A 22,917-nucleotide genomic window follows, 5' to 3' on the forward strand; every position below is an offset into this window, starting at 1 on the left:
TTAGAGACCGCCTCACATTTGAAGTGAGTTTGAGGAGTCAACATGACAGAAAAAACCCAAAAGTGACACCATTCTAACACCTGCACCCCTCAAGGTGTGCAAAACCACATTCAAGAAGTTTATTAACCCTTCAGGTGCTTCATGAGAACTAAAGCAACGTGGAAGGAAAAAGAATGAACATGTTTCTTTTTTCACAAAATTTTTTACTTTGGAACCAAACATTTTATTTTCACAAGGGTATCAGAGGAAAAGGGACCACAAAATTTGTTGTGCAATTTCTCATGAGTACGCAAATACCCTGTATGTGGGGGGGAAAGCCACTGTTAGGGTGCATGGCAGGGTCCAGAAGGGAGGGAGAATCAATTGACTTTTTGCACCCAAAATTGGCTGGAATCAATGGCGGACGCCATGTCGCGTTTGAAGACCCCCTGATGTACCTAAACAGTGGAACCCCCCCAATTCTAACTCCAACCCTAACAAAGCCCTAACCCCAAAACCCCTAGCCCCCAACATCACAACACTATCCCAACACAATCCTAACCAAAACACAATCCTAACCCAAACCTCAACTCTAACCCTAGCCCCAACCATAACCCTAACTCCAACTATAACCCTAACCTTAGCCATAAACCCAACTATAACCCCCAACCCTAACCCCAATCATAACCCTAACCCTAGCTACAAACCCAACTATAACCCCAACCCTAACCACCATAACCCTAACCCTAGCTATAACCCCAACTATAACCCCAACCCTAGCTCTAACCCCAACCTTAACCCTAATGGAAAAATGGAAATAAATACATTTTTTTATTTTTTTTTTAAGGGGGGGTTGATTTACTATTTTTTTATTTTGATCACTGTGATAGAGCCTATCACAGTGATCAAAATGAACCAAAAGGAAATATTTCCTATTGTTGCTGGGTGGCGGACGGCAGATCTTGGCGCATGCGCCCGCCATTTTTTTCCCGGAAGAAGATGCCGACGGCCGGGGGAAGTCACTGGGGGATGCAGGAGGCTAGATCACATCAGAGGAGAAAGAAATTAAATAGGAAAAATTACTTTTTTTTTTTTTTTTTTGCAGTCGCCATTATTCCGTGAACAACGGTGATCGCAACACTGGAGTCGGTAAAAACCAACCCGAATCATGTTCTCCAGGGTCAAAAAGTTTTGTGAGAAAAGATTCAGTACAAGGGCTCATCCAGATGACCGTAGTTTTGGTCCCAGTGCAATCCTTCAAAACACTTGATCGCACTCAGACCACTATTTTTCAATAAGGCAGTGCAAACGTTCGATTTTTTCCTCGGACCGAGTGGTCTGCAAAAAGGGAAAAAAAAAAACAAAAAAAAACCACGCAGCATACAAGTTTTGCCTCCGATAAACGGATCACACTCGGCCATTCATATCAATGGGTCAGTGGAAAACATTGGATTGCAGTCTGATATCCAAGGGTGGTCCAATTTTAATGGACAATCTGAATGGAGAAAATTTTTTTTTATGTTCCACCTCTGAGAAAATCAGATCACACTCAGAGTGTAATTAGCATAATTGTACAGATTTTCTCAGATGAGAGAAAAACAGTCTTATGACTCGAGCCCAGCTTGTTTTCTTCATTTAAAGCCCCGCTCTATCTAGGATTTTCTACCCAGTGGGACGGTCCTATCAGTGACTGACGGCTACCTCTATATACACACGTACAGAAATAAAGCTGTCAGTCACTGATAGGACCACCCACTGGGCACAAAATCCTAGAATGAGCAGGGCTTTAAATGATGAAAACAGGTTATACTGAATAAAAGTACATGGCCATCAGCTCAGCTGTCCCTGCTGTATAATATGATCCCTGCAGATAGTGCTGCATTTTCATTGTGACAGGTTCCCTTTAAAGTGAGCTTCCTCTTTGGTACTGCGCAGTAATATACTATGATATAACATAAGTAACCATCCATGTACTTACCAGACAGGATCCGCAATTTCCAGTTGTGCTTTCTCTGCAATTCAGGGCAGGAATTGAAGACTGCCTGGGCATCTTCGGGGGTTTTAAATCGAACATGGCACTCTGTGTCACCTTCCAGCATGTCTACATATGCCACTTCAGATACTCCAGACAAAGCATCCTAAAGAGGAAGATGCAACATGTCAGTTCATAGTCACAAAGGCCAACACCAAGCGAATACAGTCAGTGCTTGGGAAACTACCATTTTATCGACACTTTTTTCTTACATTGCGATTTCAGATTAGTTATGCATTCTTCTGACAGCGAGTGCAGGGGGCACACATTGCTGTAGAAATATGGAAGCATGTCAGTGTTCTCCCCCCTGTGCTCTCAGAACTGATCTCTGGGTGAGATTGTTTAGCGTCACAGACCTGTGTGAGCGTGGGAAGTCTGTCTGCAATCACGCTCCCACAGGTCTGTGAAGCCAAACGATCTCACCCAGCAGTCAGACCTAAGAGCACAGGGGGAGAACACTGACAGGCTTCTGTGCTTCTACAGCAATATGCTCTCTGTGCTCGCTGTCAGTCCTATGTGAGCTGAACGCAGGGAGCATAAAATCTGGCAGTGTATAGATTGACTAATAAAATACCCAGTGTTCAGAAAGGAAAATAGTTATTCTCACTCTAGGATGGATCTGCAAAGTCATCAGGGCCCATAATCTATCTAATGATGCCTACTGAATACATTGTTAGATGAGATGGCGACATATCATCAACAACAAGCATTGTTAGAAAAGTTAGGTAAAGTACCGTATATACTCGTGTATAAGCCGACGCCACCCCCCCGCCCCTAATTTTGCCATAAAAAACTTACTAACTCGTGTATAAGCCGAGGGTGGAATCCATAGACTATGCCCCCATATGCTGCTCCATAGAATATGCCCCATATGCTGCTCTATAGAATATGCCCCATATGCTGCTCCATAGTTTATGCCCCCATATGCTGCTCTATAGACTATGCCCCATATGCTGCTCCATAGACTATGCCCCATATGCTGCTCCATAGAATATGCCCCCATATGCTGCTCCATAGAATATGCCCCATATGCTGCTCTATAGAATATGCCCCATATGCTGCTCCATAGTTTATGCCCCCATATGCTGCTCTATAGACTATGCCCCATATGCTGCTCCATAGACTATGCCCCATATGCTGCTCCATAGAATATGCCCCCATATGCTGCTCCATAGAATATGCCCCATATGCTGCTCCATAGTTTATGCCCCCATATGCTGCTCTATAGAATATGCCCCCATATGCTGCTCCATAGTTTATGCCCCCATATGCTTCTCCGCTGTCTTCAGCGGTCACGTGGTACTGCTCATTACACTCATGAATATGCGCATATTCATGAGTGTAATGAGCGGTACCACGTGACCGCTGTAGACAGGAAGGGAGACAGTGGAGAAGTGAGGCTGCAGAGACCGCGGCAGCACAGGTAAGTATAATCTCTGACACCCCCGCTCCCCCTCCCCCATCGACCCCCCCAGGTATATGACCCGTGTATAAGCTGAGAGAAGGACTTTCAGCCCAAAAAAATGGGCTGAAAATCTCGGCTTATACACGAGTATATACGGTAATTACCTTAACATGTTGGCGATTTGGGAAAGGCTCCAAACTGGTGATCTTCAGAATAACTCCATTGACAAATTGGGGTCCAATTGTTTCATTTTTCACAACGTTCACTGCAAACACAACAAAAAACAAACAAACATGAAAATCAAGAATTGATATACCTCTAAATATCTACCTATTAATAAGTGGAGTCATAATTATGGGCAGAAAATACAGCAGACAATGACATGTGTGCGTATGTTCCATTTCCTCAATTGTCCGTTTTAGGGAATTTCAGAGATTATAGACAGGTGGTGGCACCATCCCATTTGGACTGTTATTTATTCGTGTTAGCTGGTACAAGCAGTATCTTCCTCCAGTGGACCAACATGTCCATTAATGACATGACAGCCAAGTGATATCAAAGGGAAATGCACAATGTTTATTTCAAACAGGACTTAAACGAAGAACCAAATCGCCTCATGAAGTGGATTGCAAAATATTTGATATGTGCTATGTGCAGACCATGAATTGGAGCAGCTTTGTTTCGTCAGACACAGCCCTTGCACAGCAGGGGCCCATTTAGAAGATCATCTCAGCACAGAAACATTTTATTTTAACACATCCAATTGTGGAAATTATTATTATTGGAAGATTGATTAAAATGAAAGTTGTTTGTGGGACAACCCCTTTAAATCCATTATGTTCCATATATACTCGTGTATAAGCCGAGATTTTCAGCCCATTTTTTGGGGCTGAAAGTCCCCCTCTCAGCTTATACACGAGTCATATACGGGGGTCGGTGGGGGAGTGGGGGGTTGTCAGAGACCATACTCCCCCCTCCTGGCACGGTCTCTGCAGCCCCCCTGCTTCCCCCATGATCTCAGTGTCCCAGCTGTTCCTGCATTCAGCGGTCACGTGGTACCGCTCATTAAACTCATGAATATGTGCATATTTAATGAGCGGCTGCGGTAACACGTGACCGCTGAATGCAGGAACAGCTTGGGACGCCGACATCATGCTGGAAGCAGGGGCTGAAGAGACCGGGCGCAAGGAGGGGGGTGGTGAGTATGACGGGGGAGCAGAGCAATACTTACTGCTCCCCGTTCCATCGCTGCCTCCGGGTCCTCTGGCTGTGACTTAGCGGAGGGTGCGGTGACGTAGTCAGTGCGCGTCCACTGCTAACGTCACTGCACAGGACCTGTGAAACAGCAATGGAATAGGAAATGGTAAATATTGCCAGTGCCGGGGGCCTGAGCCAGCGGCTACACCGGCACCTGGGCCCCAGCGACAGAGAGGTGAGTATGCCTTTTTTTTTTTTATGGCAGCAGCATATGGGGGGTATTTTATGTATGGAGCTTATGGGGGGGCTTATACATGAGTATATACGGTATCTACAGTTGGAATACGGATATAGATAAAAACAATGGTTATGGCCATTTCATGCCCTGCAGGGTTTGGTAGGTTCAGACAAAGCGCTGCAGGGCGTGAAGAAGCATTAGCCATTCTTTTATCTATATTCTTATTCTGGCTATGGATAAAGAATTTAAAGACACATGGCGAGTGTCTCCCTTCATCTTCCATGTGGACCTACTGTTGGGCCTTTAGGGCTGAGCACCAAAGTGGTCGATACATTATAAAAAAATCTAAGTTTGGCAGTCACAGGGTTTAAAGGCAAAGCCCTAAAATATTCAAATATCTATGGCCTATGTATCTGCAATGCCTTTTTTATCTTTTGGGTTGTGATTATTTTACAATTAAATTCACTTGGCTAATACAATTTAATTACAGCATGTGAAAATATAAAAAAAAAAAAACCCTTCAATTTAAAGCTTTTACCATCTTTCACGTTGGTGCTCTGTTTTGTTTGTTCAAATTCCATTTCTCCCATGGCATCATAGTTTCGCCCACTTATTGACTTTTTCAGGGAAGACATGCTGGCTCTCTGCAGTGTCAAATATTCGGTCTTGAGATCTAACCATTCTTGCCTGTTGTGAGAAAAATTAATAAATTGACTTTCTATGTAGAGCTTTGTTTCCTAAAGGCTCAGTAAAAAAGGTTAATAATTAGGATAATAGTACAACTAAGCTCAGCATTAACGAAACAGCACAAACATTACCTGAAAGATGTAATAGACAACCTTACATACAAACTACAAAAACGATAATTAGCAGAGAGGGACACGGATGCTAATGGGAGGCAATAGCGCTGCTTTAGGGTACCGTTACACATAGCGATGCACCAGCGATCCCGACAACGATATGGATCGCTGGTGCATCACTAAGTGGTCGCTAGTGAGCTGCCACACAGGCAGATCTCACCAGCGACATCGCAGGGTTGGGGATCGCTACTTACCTGTCAGACGCGGCGATCCTGACGTCCTCCTGTCCGCGTCCACACGTCGCTCGTCGTCACAGCAGGAAGCTGATGACGAGAAATGGTCCAGGACCTTCTCGCGCGACCAGTAAGGCCTCTTTCACACATCAGTTTTTTGCCTTCAGGCGCGATCCAGCTTTTTTTTGTAAAACCGGATCCGGCAAAATGCAATGCCGGATCCGGTTTTTCCCCATTGACTTGCATTAGCGCCGGATCGTGCCGGATGGCATTGCGTTTCATCCGTTTTTTGCCGGATCCGGCAACTTGTCTCATTCCGGCGTCTGGAAAAAACGGCTACTGTAACGTTTTTTTGTCTCCGGCGAAAAAGCCGGAAGCGCCGGATCCGGCGCTTCCAGCTTTTTGCTACAATCAAAGTCTATGGGCGCCGGAATGCGCCGGATCCAGAAAAAGACGGATCCAGCCACCGGATCCGGTTTTTTTAAGTCTGCGCATGCTCAGATCCAATTGGCCAGCCGCCAGGAAAAGAGACGGATCCAGCAAAAAACCGGATCCGTTTCTACAGTTCTCCAAAATTTATGCCGGATCCGTTTTTTCTAAAAAAAGCCGGATCCTGACTGACGGCAAAAAACTGATGTGTGAAAGTAGCCTAAGTGTCACATGTAGCGATATCGCTAGCAATATCGCTGCTACGTCACAAAATCGGTGACTTTACAGCGATATTGCTAGCAATATCGCAGTGTGTAACGGGGGCTTTAGGGTTGTCATAGACTAGTATGTCTACACCCAAGTTACTTGGGTAAGAGAATCTGTCACCAAGTTTTTGCTGATCCAACCGAGACAACATAATGTAGGGTTATCAGTTATAGAACAAATTGTATATAACATTTTTTGTCAAGCATTATTTCAAATAAGATCCTATAAAAAAATTGTTCATAGAAGACAATATAAAAATAGTATATAAATATATGTATTAGTGATTACATATACAAAAAATATTTTTTTATTATGTTAAAAATAGCTGAATAAATCGGAGCACGTAATATAAAATAGTAATATTACATCAAATCAATTAAATTTAAATATCCAAGTATATAGCCCAAAGAAATTTTAAATAGTTGATAGCATAGCAGTACAGTCATGGCCAAAAGTTTTGAGAATGACACAAATATTATATTTTCACATGATCTGCTGCCCTCTGGTTTTTATGTGTGTTTGTCAGATGTTTTTATCACATACAGAAATATAATTGCAATCATATTATGAGTAACAAAAGGTTATATTGACAGTTAGAATGAGTTAATGCAGCAAGTCAATATTTGCAGTGTTGACCCTTCTTCTTCAGGACCTCAGCAATTCTCCCTGGCATGCTCTCAATCAACTTCTGGATCAAATCCTGACTGATAGCAGTCCATTCTTGCAAAATCAATGCTTTTATTTTGTCTGAATTTGAAGGTTTTTGTTTGTCCACCCGTCTCTTGATGATTGACCACAAGTTCTAAATGGGATTGAGATCTGGGGAGTTTCCAGGCCATGGTCCCAAAATCTCTATGTTTTGTTCCCTGAGCCATTTAGTTATCACCTTTGCTTTATGGCAAGGTGCTCCATCATGTTGAAAATAGGTATTAGACCTACCGGTAATGATGTTTCCAGGAGTCCATCCTGACAGCACCATGGAGGACGTCCTCCTCCTCCTTACAGGGACAGGAAAGCACACGAGAGGTTAAAAGGCCATGTCCCACCCCCTTTCCCTCAGTGATTTGACAAGTACCACAAGGTGGATGATACTAGAAACGGTTTAATGAAACGATCATATTACAGCATATGACATGACATAATACATTGCAGTATAACACAACCGGGAGGGAACTACCCGTGCTGTCAGGATGGACTCCTGGAAACACCATTACCGGTAGGTCTAATACCTATTTTCCAGGACGTCCACCTGACAGCACCATGGAGAGTACCAAAGCACCTCCTCAGGGTGGGATTACTGCCTGGAGAACTTTTCTCCCAAATGCGGTTTGTTGGCCAGCTAACACATCTAGTTTGTAGTGTTTGCAGAATGTATTAAGACTAGCCCAGGTTGCCGCTCGACAGATTTGATCAACTGGCGCCCCCGCCCGCTCGGCCGATACCGCCCTCGTAGAGTGGGCATTTAAGGAATCTGGCGGGCTGGCGCCTTCAGCCTGGTAGGCATCCGAGATTACTGAGGTAATCCAACGCGCGATGGACGCCTTAGAGGCCTTCTTCCCCTTATTCCTACCTCCAAAGAGGACGAACAGGTTCGGGTCGACACGCCAACTATTGGTGGCCTCTAGGTATTCTATAACTGCGCGCCTCACGTTTAGCGAGTGGAGCCGCCACTCCTTCTCATTTCGGGGATTATCGCAGAAAGAGGGTAGCACTACCTCCTGGTTCAGATTTCTTGTAGAGGCTACCTTCGGGGTAAATGCCGGGTCTAACCTTAGGATTATACGGTCCTCTCTTATCTGGAGGTATGGATCCTTAGTGGATAGGGCCTGGATCTCCCCTATTCTTTTGGCCGTGGTAATGGCTACTTGAAAGGCCGTTTTACGAGTGAGAGCAGGGATGGCTATCTTCTTACTAAGGGCGAAAGTGTCCGAGCAGAGGAACCGAAGTACCAGGCCCAGGTCCCATGGCGGGGTGAGCTGCCTAATCGTGGGGCGCAGGCGCTGTGTGGCTTTTATAAACCTTATCACCCAGGGATGTGCAGCTAACTGGTAATCGAAGAAGGCGCTCAAGGCTGAAACCTGGACTTTTAGAGTGCTGGGCTTGAGGCCTTTATTAAAACCTGCCTGCAGGAACCCTAGTATGTTAGGGAGATCAGGGATGCCTGCCACGAGCTCGGACCTGCCACCCTCCAGACAGAATCTTTTCCATATCTTCCGATAAATTGCCGACGTCACCGGCTTTCTGCTGGCCTGTAGGGTGGATATGACCTGCTCCGACAATCCTTTTGCCTTCAGGATGTCCCTCTCAGGATCCAAGCCGATAGATGGAGTCTTGCTGGGTCTGGGTGGTGGATCGGGCCCTGGTGGATGATGTTCTCCCACAGGGGCAGTTCGACTGGATCTTCTACTGCCATGGCTCCTAGAAGGGGAAACCAGCTTCTCCTCGGCCAGTATGGCACTATCAATATCACTCTTGCGTGGTCCTCGCGTATCTTCCTGAGCACTGCCGGTATGAGGGCCAGTGGTGGGAACGCATAAGAGAGGGATTCTCCCCAAGTCTGACTCAGGGCGTCTACGCCTTCTGGAAGGTCCATCGGATTTAGGGAGTAGAATCTGGGAACCTTCGAGTTCTTCCGGCTTGCGAAGAGATCTATACTGGGGGTCCCCCAGCGCTGACAAAGCTGGTCGAAGATTTCTACGTTCAATTCCCACTCTGTCGGGTGGATCTGTTGTCTGCTCAGGTAGTCTGCCACTTTGTTTTGGGAACCCTCTAGATGTACCGCGGTCACGGAACGAACTGTTCGTTCTGCCCACGTGAATATCTTTTCCGCCAGTGCCTGTAGTGGTTGATGTCTGGTTCCTCCCTGGTGTTTCAGGAATGCCACTGTCGTTGTATTGTCGGATAATATGCAGACATGACGACTCTTTAGTACCGACCGGTTTCTCCGCAACGCTTCCCAGACCGCGAAGAGTTCCTTGAAATTGGAGGATCTGGCCTTGATGCTTGCTGGCCACTTCCCCTGGAAGATCTTCCCTTCTATGTGGGCTCCCCATCCCCACGCACTTGCGTCTGTGGTGACTACCATGTATGGAGAGGTTGTCCAATGCACGCCCACCTGAAGGTTCCTGGACTGTAACCACCAGCGAAGGGACTCCTTTACTCGTCCTGAGAGCCTTAGGGGTTTGTCTAGCGACGCCTGACTCCTGTCCCACCTCGCGAGAATTTCTCTTTGTAACAACCGCGAGTGGAATTGGGCCCATCGGACGCACTGGATGCAGGCCGTCATGAGGCCCAGGACCTCCATTGCTTCCCTTATGGAGCATTGACGCTTCAACAGGCCTCTGGTTCTGGCCTGAATGGACTTCTGCTTCTGCTCGGGTAGCCAGGATATTCTGTCGGCTGAGTCTAGGAGGACTCCCAGGAATACCTTTCTGGTGTCTGGTGTGAGGTCCGACTTCTCCCAGTTGATCACCCAGCCCAGGAACTCCATTACGGTAGTTGTTCGGATCCTGTCTCGGATGAGCGCCTCTTTGGATCTTGCCACCAGTAAGAAGTCGTCCAGGTACGGAACAATCACAATACCCTGATCTCTCAGGTAGGCCACCACCTCTACCACCAGTTTCGTAAAGATCCTGGGAGCTGAGGCCAACCCGAACGGAAGACCCTGGAACTGGAAATGGCAGGTCCGGGCTGGTGAGCTGATCGCGAACCTTAGTAGGCTTTGGGATGAGGGATGGATAGGAACCTGATAGTATGCCTTTTTTAGGTCTAGGGTGCACATAACTGCGTCCCTGTCTATTAGGGGAATTGCGGATCGGATTGATTCCATCCGGAACCTCTTGTATCTGACCCAAGTATTTAGTGGCTTCAGGTTTATGATGGTGCAGGCCTCGCCGGATTTCTTTGTGATTGCAAACAGGGAAGAGTAGTGACCTCTCCCTCTTTCTGACGGTGAAACTGGTATTATGACCCCTGAGTCTAACATGTCCTGAAGATCCGACCACATTGCGGAGTCCTCCCGGACGACGGTGGGGGCAATATATCTGTTGGGGGGAGGAGAATAGAGCTCTATCCTGGAGCCTTCCCTGATGGTTCTGAGGACCCACTGATTGTTGGTGACTCGTGACCAGTTTGCTGCAAAGTGGCGAAGTCTCCCCCCAATGCCTATGGCGTCATTGTCTCCTCGATCTAGATGTTGATGCAAATGGGGGACCTCTGTTCCTCCCACTTTGGCTGAAGGAGCCTTTGTAGGAGCTTCTATTAGACCTCGCTCGACCCCTAAACTCCGACTGTCCTCTGAAGAAGAAGCCTCTCCGAAAGGACTGGGGCCGCCTGGGTTTTCCTTCCGAGAATCCCTTATTCTTATCGGACACCAGCTCAAGGATATTATCAAGGGCTGGACCAAACACCCTCAGGCCCGAGAAAGGGATGGCACATAGCTTTGCTTTAGAAGGGTTATCCCCCGACCAGGATCTAAGCCAAACTGCTTTCCGGGCCGCATTAGAGAGGGAGCTGTTTCTGGCCGCAAACCTTACTGATTCCGCCGACGTATCCGACAGGAACGCCGTGGCTGATTTCAAGAGAGGAAGAGATGCTAGTATCTCTGACCTCGGGGTCTTGTTGGTTAGGTGTTCCTCCAACTGCCCCAACTACAGGAACATAGACCTGGCCACCGAGGTGGCTGCTATGTTGGCTCTAATCAGGGCCGCCGACGTCTCCCATGCTCTTTTTAACAAGACGTCCGCCTTTCTATCCATCGGGTCTCGAAGACCCGATGAGTCCTCGGATGGGATAGCCGTCTTCTTAGTAACCTTGGCGACTGGGACGTCAATTTTAGGGACTTCTTCCCACGCCCGAGTTTCCTCGGGATCGAAGGGCAGTCTATTTTTAAAGTCTCGGGAGAGTGTCAACCGACGCTCTGCTTCCTTCCACTCCTCCAGGATCAATGCTTTGATGTGTTCGCTTACAGGGAACACCACCTGTTTGCGGGACACCAGTCCTCCAAACATTAAGTCCTGTCTGGACTGTGGCTTAGGGACTTCTTCCATCTGCATGGTATTTCTGACCGTGTGTAAAAGCTCGTCCGTATCCTCCAGTCTGAATAGGTACTTCCTGCTCTGATCCTGTCTATCCCCCAGGATCTCGCCTTCTTCCTCCTGGTCTGAGTCCCGGAAATCGGATTCCTCGCTAGGGCTCGCTTCTGATACTGGGTCTGGTTCCCACCTTGGACGCTTGCGACTTGGCCCAGGGCTGGGGGACCGACGCCGGGCTGTAGAGGCCTGAATCTCTTCCCTTATCAGCGACCTCATTTCGGAAAGGAGAGATGGCTGTTCCTCGCCTATGACCCTGGAGGTACAGGGACCGCATAGGGTCTTGCTATAGGTGTCTGGCAGCTTTACTCTGCACACCGGACATCTGACCGATTTGGAGGTGGCAGGGGGACTCTGCCGGGGTTCCCTTTTCCTAATAACATAAGGGGCACCTATTCAGATCTGGGCTGTGGGGATGGGTGGGGAGGGTGGTCTGCGCTATGCGCACTTACCCCTCCACCAGCTGCAGCGTTGCCTTCCATCCTGCTCCTGGCGACCAATGTAGTCACACAGCCTAGAACGACCTGTGGCGACTCTGGAGAGCGCTGTGGTCCAGGAGCGCGCGCGCCCTGGATTTGAAACCGGCGTCTGACGTCACCGGATGTGACGCTGGTAAGCCGCGCCTCCACTTCCTGCCGGGCTTCTGCGCGTGACCGCGCTCGGTTCCCCGGTCTCGCCTGCAGGGAGCCGCCTCCCCGCCTGCTATGGCGTTCCGCTGGAGGCCTCCAGTGCTGACCAGCCGTCGGCGCCGTCCTGCGGGTACTCGGCCCGCCTGGCCTGGCAGCACCGATTGCGCCCACTTCTGTCGGTACCCGCTCGGCCAGCCGCCTGCGGGGAGCCGACCCGTCCTGGAGCCGAGAGCCCCCCACCGGGAGGAACGGCTCCCTCCAGGAGCGTCGTCCTGCTCCTGGCCTTTAGAGCCGAGGGACTCCCCACCGGGGAGTTTCGGCCCCGGGACCTCTTGACAGGGGAAGGATTGGACTGGCCGCACGATCCCCTGAGCCCCTCCGGTAAGCTCTCGCGTGTCCCTCCGTGCAGGGACAGGAAAAACACTGAGGGAAAGGGGGTGGGACATGGCCTTTTAACCTCTCGTGTGCTTTCCTGTCCGTGTAAGGAGGAGGAGGACGTCCTCCATGGTGCTGTCAGGTGGACGTCCTGGAAAAAGGCATTGTTGATCGCCAAACTGCTCTTGGACGGTTGGGAGAAGTTGCTCTTGGAGGACATTCTGGTACCATTCTTTATTCATGGCTGTGTTTTTAGGCAAGACTGAGAGAGAGCCCATTCCCTTGGCTGAGAAGCCACCCCACACATGAATGGTTTCAGGATGCTTGACAGTTGGCATGAGACAAGACTGGTGGTAGCGCTCACCTGATCTTCTCCGAATAAGCCGTTTTCCAGATGTCCCAAACAATCGAAAAGGGGATTCATCAGAGAAAATGACTTTACCCCAGTCCTCAGCAGTCCACTCCCTGTACCAGAATATCAGTCTGTCCATGATGTTTTTTCTGGAGAGAAGTGGCTTCTTTGCTGCCCTCCTTGAGACCAGGCCTTGCTCCAAGAGTCTCCGCCTCACAGTGCGTGCAGATGCACTCACACCTGCCTGCTGCCATTCCTGAGCAAGCTCTGCACTGCTGGTAGCCCGATCCCGCAGCTGAAACACTTTTAAGAGACGGTCCTGGCGCTTGCTGGTCTTTCTTGGGCGCCCTGGAGCCTTTTTGGCAACAAGGGAACCTCTCTCCTTGAAGTTCTTGATGATGCGATAGATTGTTGACTGAGGTGCAATCTTTCTAGCTGCGATACTCTTCCCTGTTAGGCCATTTTTGTGCAGTGCAATGATGACTGCACGTGTTTCTTTAGAGATAACCATGGTTAACAGAAGAGAAACAATGATGCCAAGCACCAGCCTCCTTTTAAAGTGTCCAGTGGTGTCATTCTTACTTAATCATGACAGATTGATCTCCAGCCCTGTCCTCATCAACACCCACACCTGTGTTAATGGAGCAATCACTGAAACGATGTTAGCTGGTCCTTTTAAGGCAGGGCTGCAATGATGTTGAAATGTGTTTTGGGGGATAAAGTTAATTTTCTAGGCAAATATTGACTTTGCAAGTAATTGCTGTTAAGCTGATCACTCTTTATAACATTCTGGAGTATATGCAAATTGCCATTAGAAAAAATGAAGCACTAGACTTTGTAAAAATTAATATTTGTGTCATTCTCAAAACTTTTGGCCATGACTGTACAATACAATAAAGAGCACAAAAATTAATAAAAAACTTCCCCCCCCCCCAATTTTTTTATATTTAATATGTGAAACCAGGATTTTACTGCATACTTAATAATGCATCAATATAAACTATAATAAAATTACAAAAATATCACCACAGTGCAAGATTAATTTCATAGAAACATGCTATAAAGTGTTGTAGTGCAATATAACAATCCACCCAAAAAAATATGTGCAGCTTGCTAAAATGGTGTAAGGGTGTAAAAAATAAGTAATATCTTGTAATAAAATTATAAACAGTGCAATCATATATGGAGCACTTAAAACATGGCTGTTGGAATTCACAACACTAATGAAAGTGCTACAGTGCAATGATCAGAACACAGGGAAGTATATAAAAAATGGAAAGTGCTGCAGTGGAAAGAAAGTGCTGGTGTGCAATATTCACAAGTACCGTAGTGCTAAATGCAAATAGGTATAAGGCTGCAAAAAAATAAATAATATAAGGGCATAATTTACCAGGATAAATAAGTGCTGCCGGGTCCCTACGCGCGTTTCGGCGCTTAGCCTTCTTCCGGGGGGGCTTTTTTATTATTTAATTTTTGTGCTATTTATGGTATTGTACTGCTATGCTATCAACTATTTAAAATTTCTTTGGGCTATATACTTTGATATTTAAATTTAATTGATTTGATGTAATATTACTATTTTTTATTACGTGCTCCGATTTATTAAGCTATTTTTAAAATGATAAAAAAATATTTTTTTTTGTATATGTAATCACTAATAAATATATTTATATACTATTTTTATATTGTCTTCAATGCACAATTTTTATAGGATCTTAACATAATGTAGGGGCAGAGATACCGCTTCCAGTGGTGTATCACTTCATCTACTGACTAATGCAGTTTTGATTAAAAAAACATTTAATCTAGCAGTGCTCTGAATGCTGAGCTCTGTATAACCCCGACCACAACTCTGATTAGAAGCTTTCTGTGAACACTGTGCATAGGCAGAAAGCTGCAGATTACAGGTGGGGGCATGACTGGAGTATCTGGCAGAAGGCCAAGTAATCCTCTAATGATAATCTCTTGCTGATAAAACTGTGATTTTATACAATCTACGCTATACTTTTTTACTATATTATTGGTTTAAGTCTAAGGGTACCGTTATACCTAGCGATGCACCAGAGATCCCGACCAGCGATATGACGCGGTCAGGATCGCTGGTGCATCGCTAGGTGGTCGCTAGTGAGCTGCCACACAGGCAGATCTCACCAGCGACATCGCTGGGGACGGGGATCGCTACTTACCTGTCAGACGCGGCGATCCTGCGTCCTCCCGCCCAGCTCCACGCGTCGCTCGTCGGCGCTACAGGAAGCGCCGCAGGAAGTGGCCGACGAGGAATGGTCCAGGAGCTTCTCGCGCGATCAGCAATAACCAGCGGGGGAGCCGGTCGGAGGTAAGTATCACATGTAGCGATATCGCTAGCAATATCGCTGCAACGTCACAAAATCGGTGACTTTACAGCGATATTGCTAGCGATATCGCAGTGTGTAACGGGGGCTTAAGCTCTGCGACTCCCTCCAATCCAAAGAATGAAATAGCTGAAGGAATGGTGTACCAATACTGTTTTCATCTACACATTAGTGCTCTCAACTTTCCTCTGTGCGGAGAAGTGAAGCACGACCGTAACATTTACAGGAACAGTGGGACTCCCAGAGCTTGGACCCATCATAAAGTGATCGCATATTCCAGCAAATAGACATCACTGCATAAAATAGAACTACTTCTCGAAGCCTAATGGTCTATCTTTTATGGTCTTATCGTATAAATAAACCAATATTTTGGAAAGCCTTTGGAGTAATTTTCCATTACTATCTGAAAGGCTACAATACAATAGAGCCACAAGGACAGAGATCTTCACTTTCCTCCCTTTTTATTGACACGGGACGTGTCTTGCATTTTTAGCCCGAGGTGAAGATCCCTGGCCTTGCATTCACCTAGAGTCATAGACCATCGTCCTAGAAGAGAAAAAGCTAGCTGGTACTTAAATTATATGAAGCGAGCATCCACCCTCTTTTGCTGCCTACATACCTCAACCTTAGTGAGCATACTATACAAGGCGCAGGCCTCCATGCTCGCTCTACAACATGGTTTATATTAGGATCAGTATGGCAGACAGGTCAAGTAACTAAAATCAAAGGGAATATGTCAATCAGCCTTCCAAATATATGGGCATATAGATCTTTGAAATGTAAATCTACTGACACCTTTAAATTTTTTTTCAATGAACGCATTTGCTTAATCATTCATATACAAATCATGTTTTAGATGCTCTAGGCGTCACATAGCACTTCCCGAACATCTGAATTCCAAGGTTGTTTCCCTACCTTGCAGAAGCCTCTTTAGCGTCATTGATATAGGTCACCGTCTGCCTTCCTTGAGACTAGTGCCGGACGTCACTCATGCAGTGAGCTATCAGTCAAGCTAAATGGGCTGGTGCTCGACAAGGGAACATCCCGGGAAACCAGTGGCTCCTTAAATGAAATTTGTCAGGCAATTCAGGCTGTTTACGGTGGTGTATTATATATGTCTATTGGTAATGCTATTAACATGTTTTATGACAGGTTTGCTAAAAGAATTGCATCCACTGGTGGATATATACGGATGACTTGTTTCGTTAAAGGGGGTTTAAATATGAGGGTTTTGCAGTACTGCATTAGCTTGACAAAGACCAGAGGTACACTAGGGGTTGAAATGTTGCTGCCGTTTCTGGACTTTTAAATGCCATCATATAACAAATTGATAAATACTGGATTGTTACGCCACCTTCTTTTTACTTCACTGTTTAATTGACAGGTTCCGTTGAAAAAAAAAAAAAGAAGTGCTGAATGGATAAATGAAACATGGATTTTTGTGATAACTCACCGTAAAATCCTTTTCTCCGAGACGCTCATTGGGGGACACAGGTACTGTGGGTGTATGCTACTGCCGCCTGGAGGCTGACACTAAGTGAAAAAAAGAGGTTAGTTCCTCCTCCGCCGTGTACACCCTCGCCCCGATTGCGGGCGGAAACCAGTTTCGTGCAAAAGCAGTAGGAGTTCAAATAAAAATCTAACAATATCAACCTTAATGCAGGTAACAACATGTCTAGAAAATAACCACCCTAATATCGTACAGAGAGCATATTAATTAAACAAACAGAAGCCAACTTGGCTAGCAAGGTGGGTGCTGTGTCCCCCAATGAGCATCTCGGAGAAAAGGATTTTACGGTGAGTTATCACAAAAATGCATGTTTCTCCTTCACCTCATTGGGGGACACAGGTACTATGGGACGTCTTAAAGCAGTCCCTGGATAGGAAGTTGACTCACCGATCCAAGCTACATGTACCTCCTGTCTAAGGGTGCGCCTCCGCCGCTTGGAGAATCCTTCTACCCAGGCTCGCATCCGCTGAAGCCTGAGTATGGATATTGTAATCTTTAGTAAAAGTGTGCAGGCTGGACCAGGTTACTGCCTTGCAAACCTGTTCCGTCGAAGCCTGGTGTCGAAGCGCCCAAGAGGCGCCCACTGCCCGAGTAGAGTGCTCTGATCCCTGCTGGAATCGGCGTGCCTCCGATGCGGCAGGATTCCTGAATAGCCAAATGAGTACATCTGGCAATGGTCAATTTTGAGGAGAGTCCCTTCCTGCGACCTTCATGGAGCACGAACAGCACGTCTGACTGACGAAAGAGTGCCGTCCGCGACACGTACCTCCTGAGTGCTCTCACCAGGTCTAACGTATGCAGGGCCTTTTCCACATGGTGTACCGGTGCTGGGCAAGACAATATCCTTATTAATGTGAAACGAGGAAACGACTTTTGGCAAAAAAAGGAGGAGCTGGTCTACGAACCACCTTGTCTTTGTGAAAGGTCAGAAACGGGGCTCGACAAGATAGAGCTGGCAGCTCAGAGACCCGCCTGATTGATGTTATAGCTACCAGGAACACCACCTTCCAGGAAAGGTGTGACAAAGAGACATCCTGCAGCGGCTCAAATGGAGCTTCCTGCAGAACACTGGTGCCTTATAGGGAGGTACCAAGTGGGAGACCTGAGTTTGGGTGGCAGATTGGCCCCTGAGAAAGTAGATCTGGGTGTTCTGGCAGTCGCCATGGCACGCTGACGAGCAGCTGCACTAGATCTGCGTACCACGCCCGACGAGGCCAGTCTGGGGCCAGCAGAATCACTGGCACCCCTTCTGCCTTGATCTTCTTGATGACCCTCGGAAGTAGTGGCAATAGGTATGGGAGGCGAAAATGATTCCATGGCAGAACCAGCGCATCCACGGCGATTGCCTGCGGGTCCTGGGACCGAGCGACAAATACGGACACCTTGGCGTTCGCCCTGGAAGCCATCAGATCCACATCCAGTGTTCCCCACCGTTGGCAAATCTGCTGAAAGACCTCTGGGTGTAGTGACCATTCCCCGGACGCAAGCCCCTGCCAGTTAAGGAAGTCTGCCGCCCAGTTGTCTACCCCCGGGATGTTGACCGACGATATCACCGTGCGGTTCTTCTCGGCCTAGCGAAGCACGTGCCCTACCTCGCGCATGGTTGCCCTGCTGCGGGTGCCCCCTTGGTGATTTATGTAAGCCACCGCCGTGGCGTTGTCCGACTGAATCCGGACGGGGCGGCCTGCTAGAAGGTGATGAAACCGTTGCAGAGTCAGCCGGATCGCCCGCCTCTCCAACAAGTTGATCGGGAGGTGTACCTCCTGCGGTGACCACCCTCCCTGGGTCGTGTGGTGGCAAAAAACCGCTCCCCAGCCGAGGAGGCTGGTGTCGCCAGCCACTGATCTGGGGGAGGGAACCAATTGTCCACCACTCTAGTGACTGTCTGACCTGAGCGGACAACCGGCACCGATTATCGAGCGTGAACGGGTTCTTGTCCCAGGATGACAAGAGGGCGTGCGGCAGGGGGCGCAGATGGAACTGGGCGAACGGGATCACTTCCATCGCCGCCACCATTTTTCCTAGAATCCTTATGCAGAAACGGATGGTGTGAGGGACTGGTTAGCGTAGTACCCGTACTCCCTGCCGGGCGGCTAGGGCCTTGTCTCGAGGGAGAATTACCAACCCTCGGCAAGTGTCGAAGATCATCCCTAAAAAGGAAATTCTCTGAGCTGGAACAAGGGATGACTTCTTTACATTGACCAACCACCCTAAGCGGGCAAGAGTATCTAGCGTGATGCTGACACTTTTCCTCACATGCCCGCCTTGAAGGGCCCTTGACCAAGAGGTTGTCTAAGTAGGGAAATATGACTATGCCCCGGGAGTGCAGGATGGCCATTGGGACAGCCATGACCTTTGTGAACACTCTGGGGGCTGTGGCTAGCCCGAAGGGCAGCGCTGCTAACTGAAAATGTAGACCGTTGATGGCGAAGGGTAGAAACCTTTGATGCGGAGGGAAAATGGGAATATGTAGATAGGCGTCCTGGATATCGAAAGAGGCCAAGTATTATCCTTGCCCCATTGCCGATATGACTGAACGGAGAGACTCCATCCAGAAAAGTCTGATTCTGATAAATTTGTTCAGGAGCTTTAGGTCCAAAACAGGCCAGACAGTCCCGTCCTTTTTGGGGACTGCAAACAGGTGGGAATAGAAGCCCTGAGTCTACTCATTTTCCGGTACTGGAATGATGACTCCGTTGTGGCCAAGCGAATCGATGGCTTCTAGTAGAGCCTTCGCCTGGGTATCCACTTTGAGAAGACGGGAAAGAAAAAAATCGTCTTGGGGGGGTACCTGACAGATTCTATCTTGTACCCTGTGGACACCAGCTCTCTCACCCATGTGTCGTGTGCGACATTGAGCCAAGCGTGGTGAAACCAGAGTAGGCGGCCGTCTACCTTGTTGGTGTCGCCTGGCAGATGCCCCGAGTCACTTGGCTGCAGATCTTTGGGACCTGGATCCTCTTGACCTGGACTGGTTAGACCGCATTCTACCCAATGAGTTGGCTCTATATAAGACCTGACGGTCCCTATGCTGGTTGGGGCGCCCGGATGCGGCGGAATTAATCGCTGTCGTCCACCCGGGGTTGTGAAATGGCCCGAAAGCGCGCCTGAAACTGGTGACGAAACGGCAGTTTGACCTTTTGTTGAGGAAGAAAACCGCTCTTGCTTCCTGTGGAGTCGGAGATGAGCTGATCTAACTTCTCTCCCAACAGGCGGCCACACTAGTATGGTAGCACTGTCAAGGACTTTTTTGAGGCTGAATCGACCTGCCATGTCCTTAACCATAGAGCTCTCCTAATGGAGATTGCATTTGCGTCCGCAAGTGCCACGCAGTTGGCCGCATCTAAAGATGCATTGATCAAGTAGTCCCCCGCCACGGCTATCTGATTTGCGATTTCTGATACTTCAGCTGGTAAGTCTATGTCTTGCAAGGCTCTATTCAATGATTCTGACCAAGAAATCATGGCCTTGGCTACCCACGTTGCTGCGAACGAGGGAGAGAGTGCTGATCCTGATGCCTCAAACACTGAGTGAGCCAAGTTCTCTATGAGACGATCAGTGGGCTCCTTAATAAAAGAACCACTAGGTACGGATAGTAGAGTTTTTGTAGCCAAACGCGACACAGGTGGATCCACCGTTGGGGATTCCGTCCACTTTTTACAGAGATCCGGGGCAAAAGGATACCTCGCCTCGAGTGCCTTCTGGCCCGAGAAACGCCTGTCCGGCCGTTCTCTGTGTCGTTGCGCTATATCCTCAAATTCAGGGTGAGTGCAAAATACTCTATAGGGACGCTTAAATGACACCTTTTGGCCCAAAGCCAGAATGGAATCATCCTCGATCCCCATAGTCTGGTTGACGGCTTCTATTAGACTGTCAACCGTTTCCTGACCACCTGGCGTATCTAGGTCAAGGGGTTCGTCCGAGTCGTAGCCCGAGCCTAACTCGCTATCGACTGCTGGTGACGGGGAGCGAGAAGCAGATTTCACGGATGCCGAGGCACCGGATGGACCGGGAGACGCCGCGTGGGTTCGTTTCTCCCGGGTCTGCCTGGAGTGAGAGCGGCCCCTGCAGGCCGGCGGCTCCTGTGAGGTAGAGAACCCCTCTAAGACAGGCGAGCCACTGTCACTGCCCCTATCTGGGGCCCGAAATGGAACCAATTGCTCTCGTAAGTGACGCCATAGATTGCGACAGTGATAACACCCATTTCGGGGGACTTGGTACCCTGGGCTCGGTCGCAGAGGAGGGCTCCTGGGCGCGTTCGGACTCGCAGGCTTCGCATACTCGTTTGGTCTGCGCCTGCGGAAAAGCGGACTCGACAGGAGATGCATGCGGCATATAAAAACGTATGCGTTTTCCTGACATGGTGTACCTGTCAGGCATCCGTGCTGAAAAAAAACGCCGGAGGAGGGCGCTCTTCGTTTCTCCTAGCGTGGCCTCTCCGTGGGGCTAGGACGCAGCACTTACCCCAGTCCTGTGTCCCCGCGTGCGAGGCGACACTTTATTCTGAGCGCCACAACTACGGGCAGGCCCCCGGAAGAAACAAGGGATCCTAGGGACAGTACTTCCGTGTGCGGCCTAGCTTCGGCCTGAAGCCGGGGTCTAAATTTATTCGGCGTCTGCCCAGGCCACGGGGGGCGGGGCCGCCGTGACGCGACGCCGGGAACTTACGGCCGCGGCCTAGCGACGGCTGAAGCCGCGGCCTCGATTTTTACCAACCGCCCGTCCAGGAGAAGTTAAGGGCTCCAGCCCTGCGCCGCTGCAGGAGCCCTCCACGGACATTCTCCTCCGTCCAGCTCAGGTAGAGGGGAGGGGGGGCCATATGAAAAAAAGGACGGTACAGGCACCCTAGCTCCATCTAACCCCTTGCAGGGGTGAGTAGAGAGACCGTCCACCGCCTTGCAGCGCCGCAGTCTAGCATTGGTGGAGCAGTGGGGGCCGTATGGACTACACTTGTGCCTCTGTGCAGCTTAGGGTTTCAATACCCTAGGGTGGACAGGGCTCACGGTGCGGGAGAGGATACGTGGAGGGACACTCGCACGTGCTCGCCCGTTGTAGGTTGGGGAGATCGGACCCTTTCATTAGGGTCTGTCGCCCCTATCTCATCTTCATGTAAAAAAGGAACGTCCGGAAAAAATCCCTGTTGCGGGAGAGGATACGTGGAGCGACACTCGCACGTGCTCGCCCGTTGTTGGTTTGGGGAGATCGGACCCTTTCAATAGGGTCTGTCTCCCCTGTTTTATCTTCATAGGGAAAAAAAAAAATCAGTCTGGAAACAGACAGACGTCTGCCTCCAGCAGACAGTAAGCAAAAAACTGGTTTCCGCTCGCAATCGGGACGAGGGTGTATACGGCGGAGGAGGAGCTAACCTCTTTTTTTCACTTAGTGTCAGCCTCCAGGCGGCAGTAGCATACACCCACAGAAAGCTCTGTGAGAATCATGTGGGAATAGTGGAAGAGGGCAGGTATATCTCGCCCAGATACCTTTCCTATGTGGCCTAGTCTGGTCAGTATCTCACCTGGTTTCTAATGAATAATGGGAGGGCGGATATAAAAGGACGCCAGGTGGTTGTGTGAGTGTCTCAGCCTGGGGACACAGAGAGTCTGTCTGTGTGAGAGACACACGTGAGTGAAAGCAGTGCCCACTGCAACTGTGGTTTGGCTGCACGGGAGAAGCCCGCCAGTTGGTAGTTAGGTTGTACTTTGTTTAGTTAGTGCCGGACAGGCGAGGATTTGTTTTATGTTTTTTTCTTTATGCATTGCTTTCACCTTTAATAAACCTGACCCAGTGTCAGTTATACCCGGACCCCGGCTGTGCGCCTGAGTTTCATGCTGAACGCACGTGACCTTTGACCCCAGCAAAGGCGATCCCGGAGTGTTTTATCACAGCTCTCTATGCAGAACATGAAGCACGTACTATTGTAAAGGTGTGTGATGTGCTTCTTATTTTGGCAGCCATGCTTTTCTTGATGCACGTTGTTGGGAATATGACCACTGTACATCACCGCCCTAAGCAGCTACCAACGCTAATGTG

General features: G+C 48.6%; 1 protein-coding gene across 1 annotated transcript in view; it reads right to left on the minus strand.

The window, feature by feature from the left end:
* The window catches only part of LARP7 (La ribonucleoprotein 7, transcriptional regulator), a 70,109-nt gene that overhangs the window by 12,921 nt on the left and 34,271 nt on the right, over positions 1 to 22,917 (minus strand). The window contains exons 9-11 of the mRNA XM_073571938.1: positions 5,390 to 5,538; positions 3,581 to 3,681; positions 1,958 to 2,117 (exon numbers count right to left, since the gene is read on the minus strand). Of these exons, the coding sequence (XP_073428039.1) occupies positions 1,958 to 2,117; positions 3,581 to 3,681; positions 5,390 to 5,538 (410 nt within the window). The remainder of the gene's footprint in view (positions 1 to 1,957; positions 2,118 to 3,580; positions 3,682 to 5,389; positions 5,539 to 22,917) is intronic.

Source organism: Dendrobates tinctorius, unplaced genomic scaffold (assembly GCF_039654945.1).
Source record: "Dendrobates tinctorius isolate UK_male_01 unplaced genomic scaffold, ASM3965494v1 ptg000030l, whole genome shotgun sequence".
In the NCBI taxonomy this organism is placed as follows: Eukaryota; Metazoa; Chordata; class Amphibia; order Anura; family Dendrobatidae; genus Dendrobates; species Dendrobates tinctorius.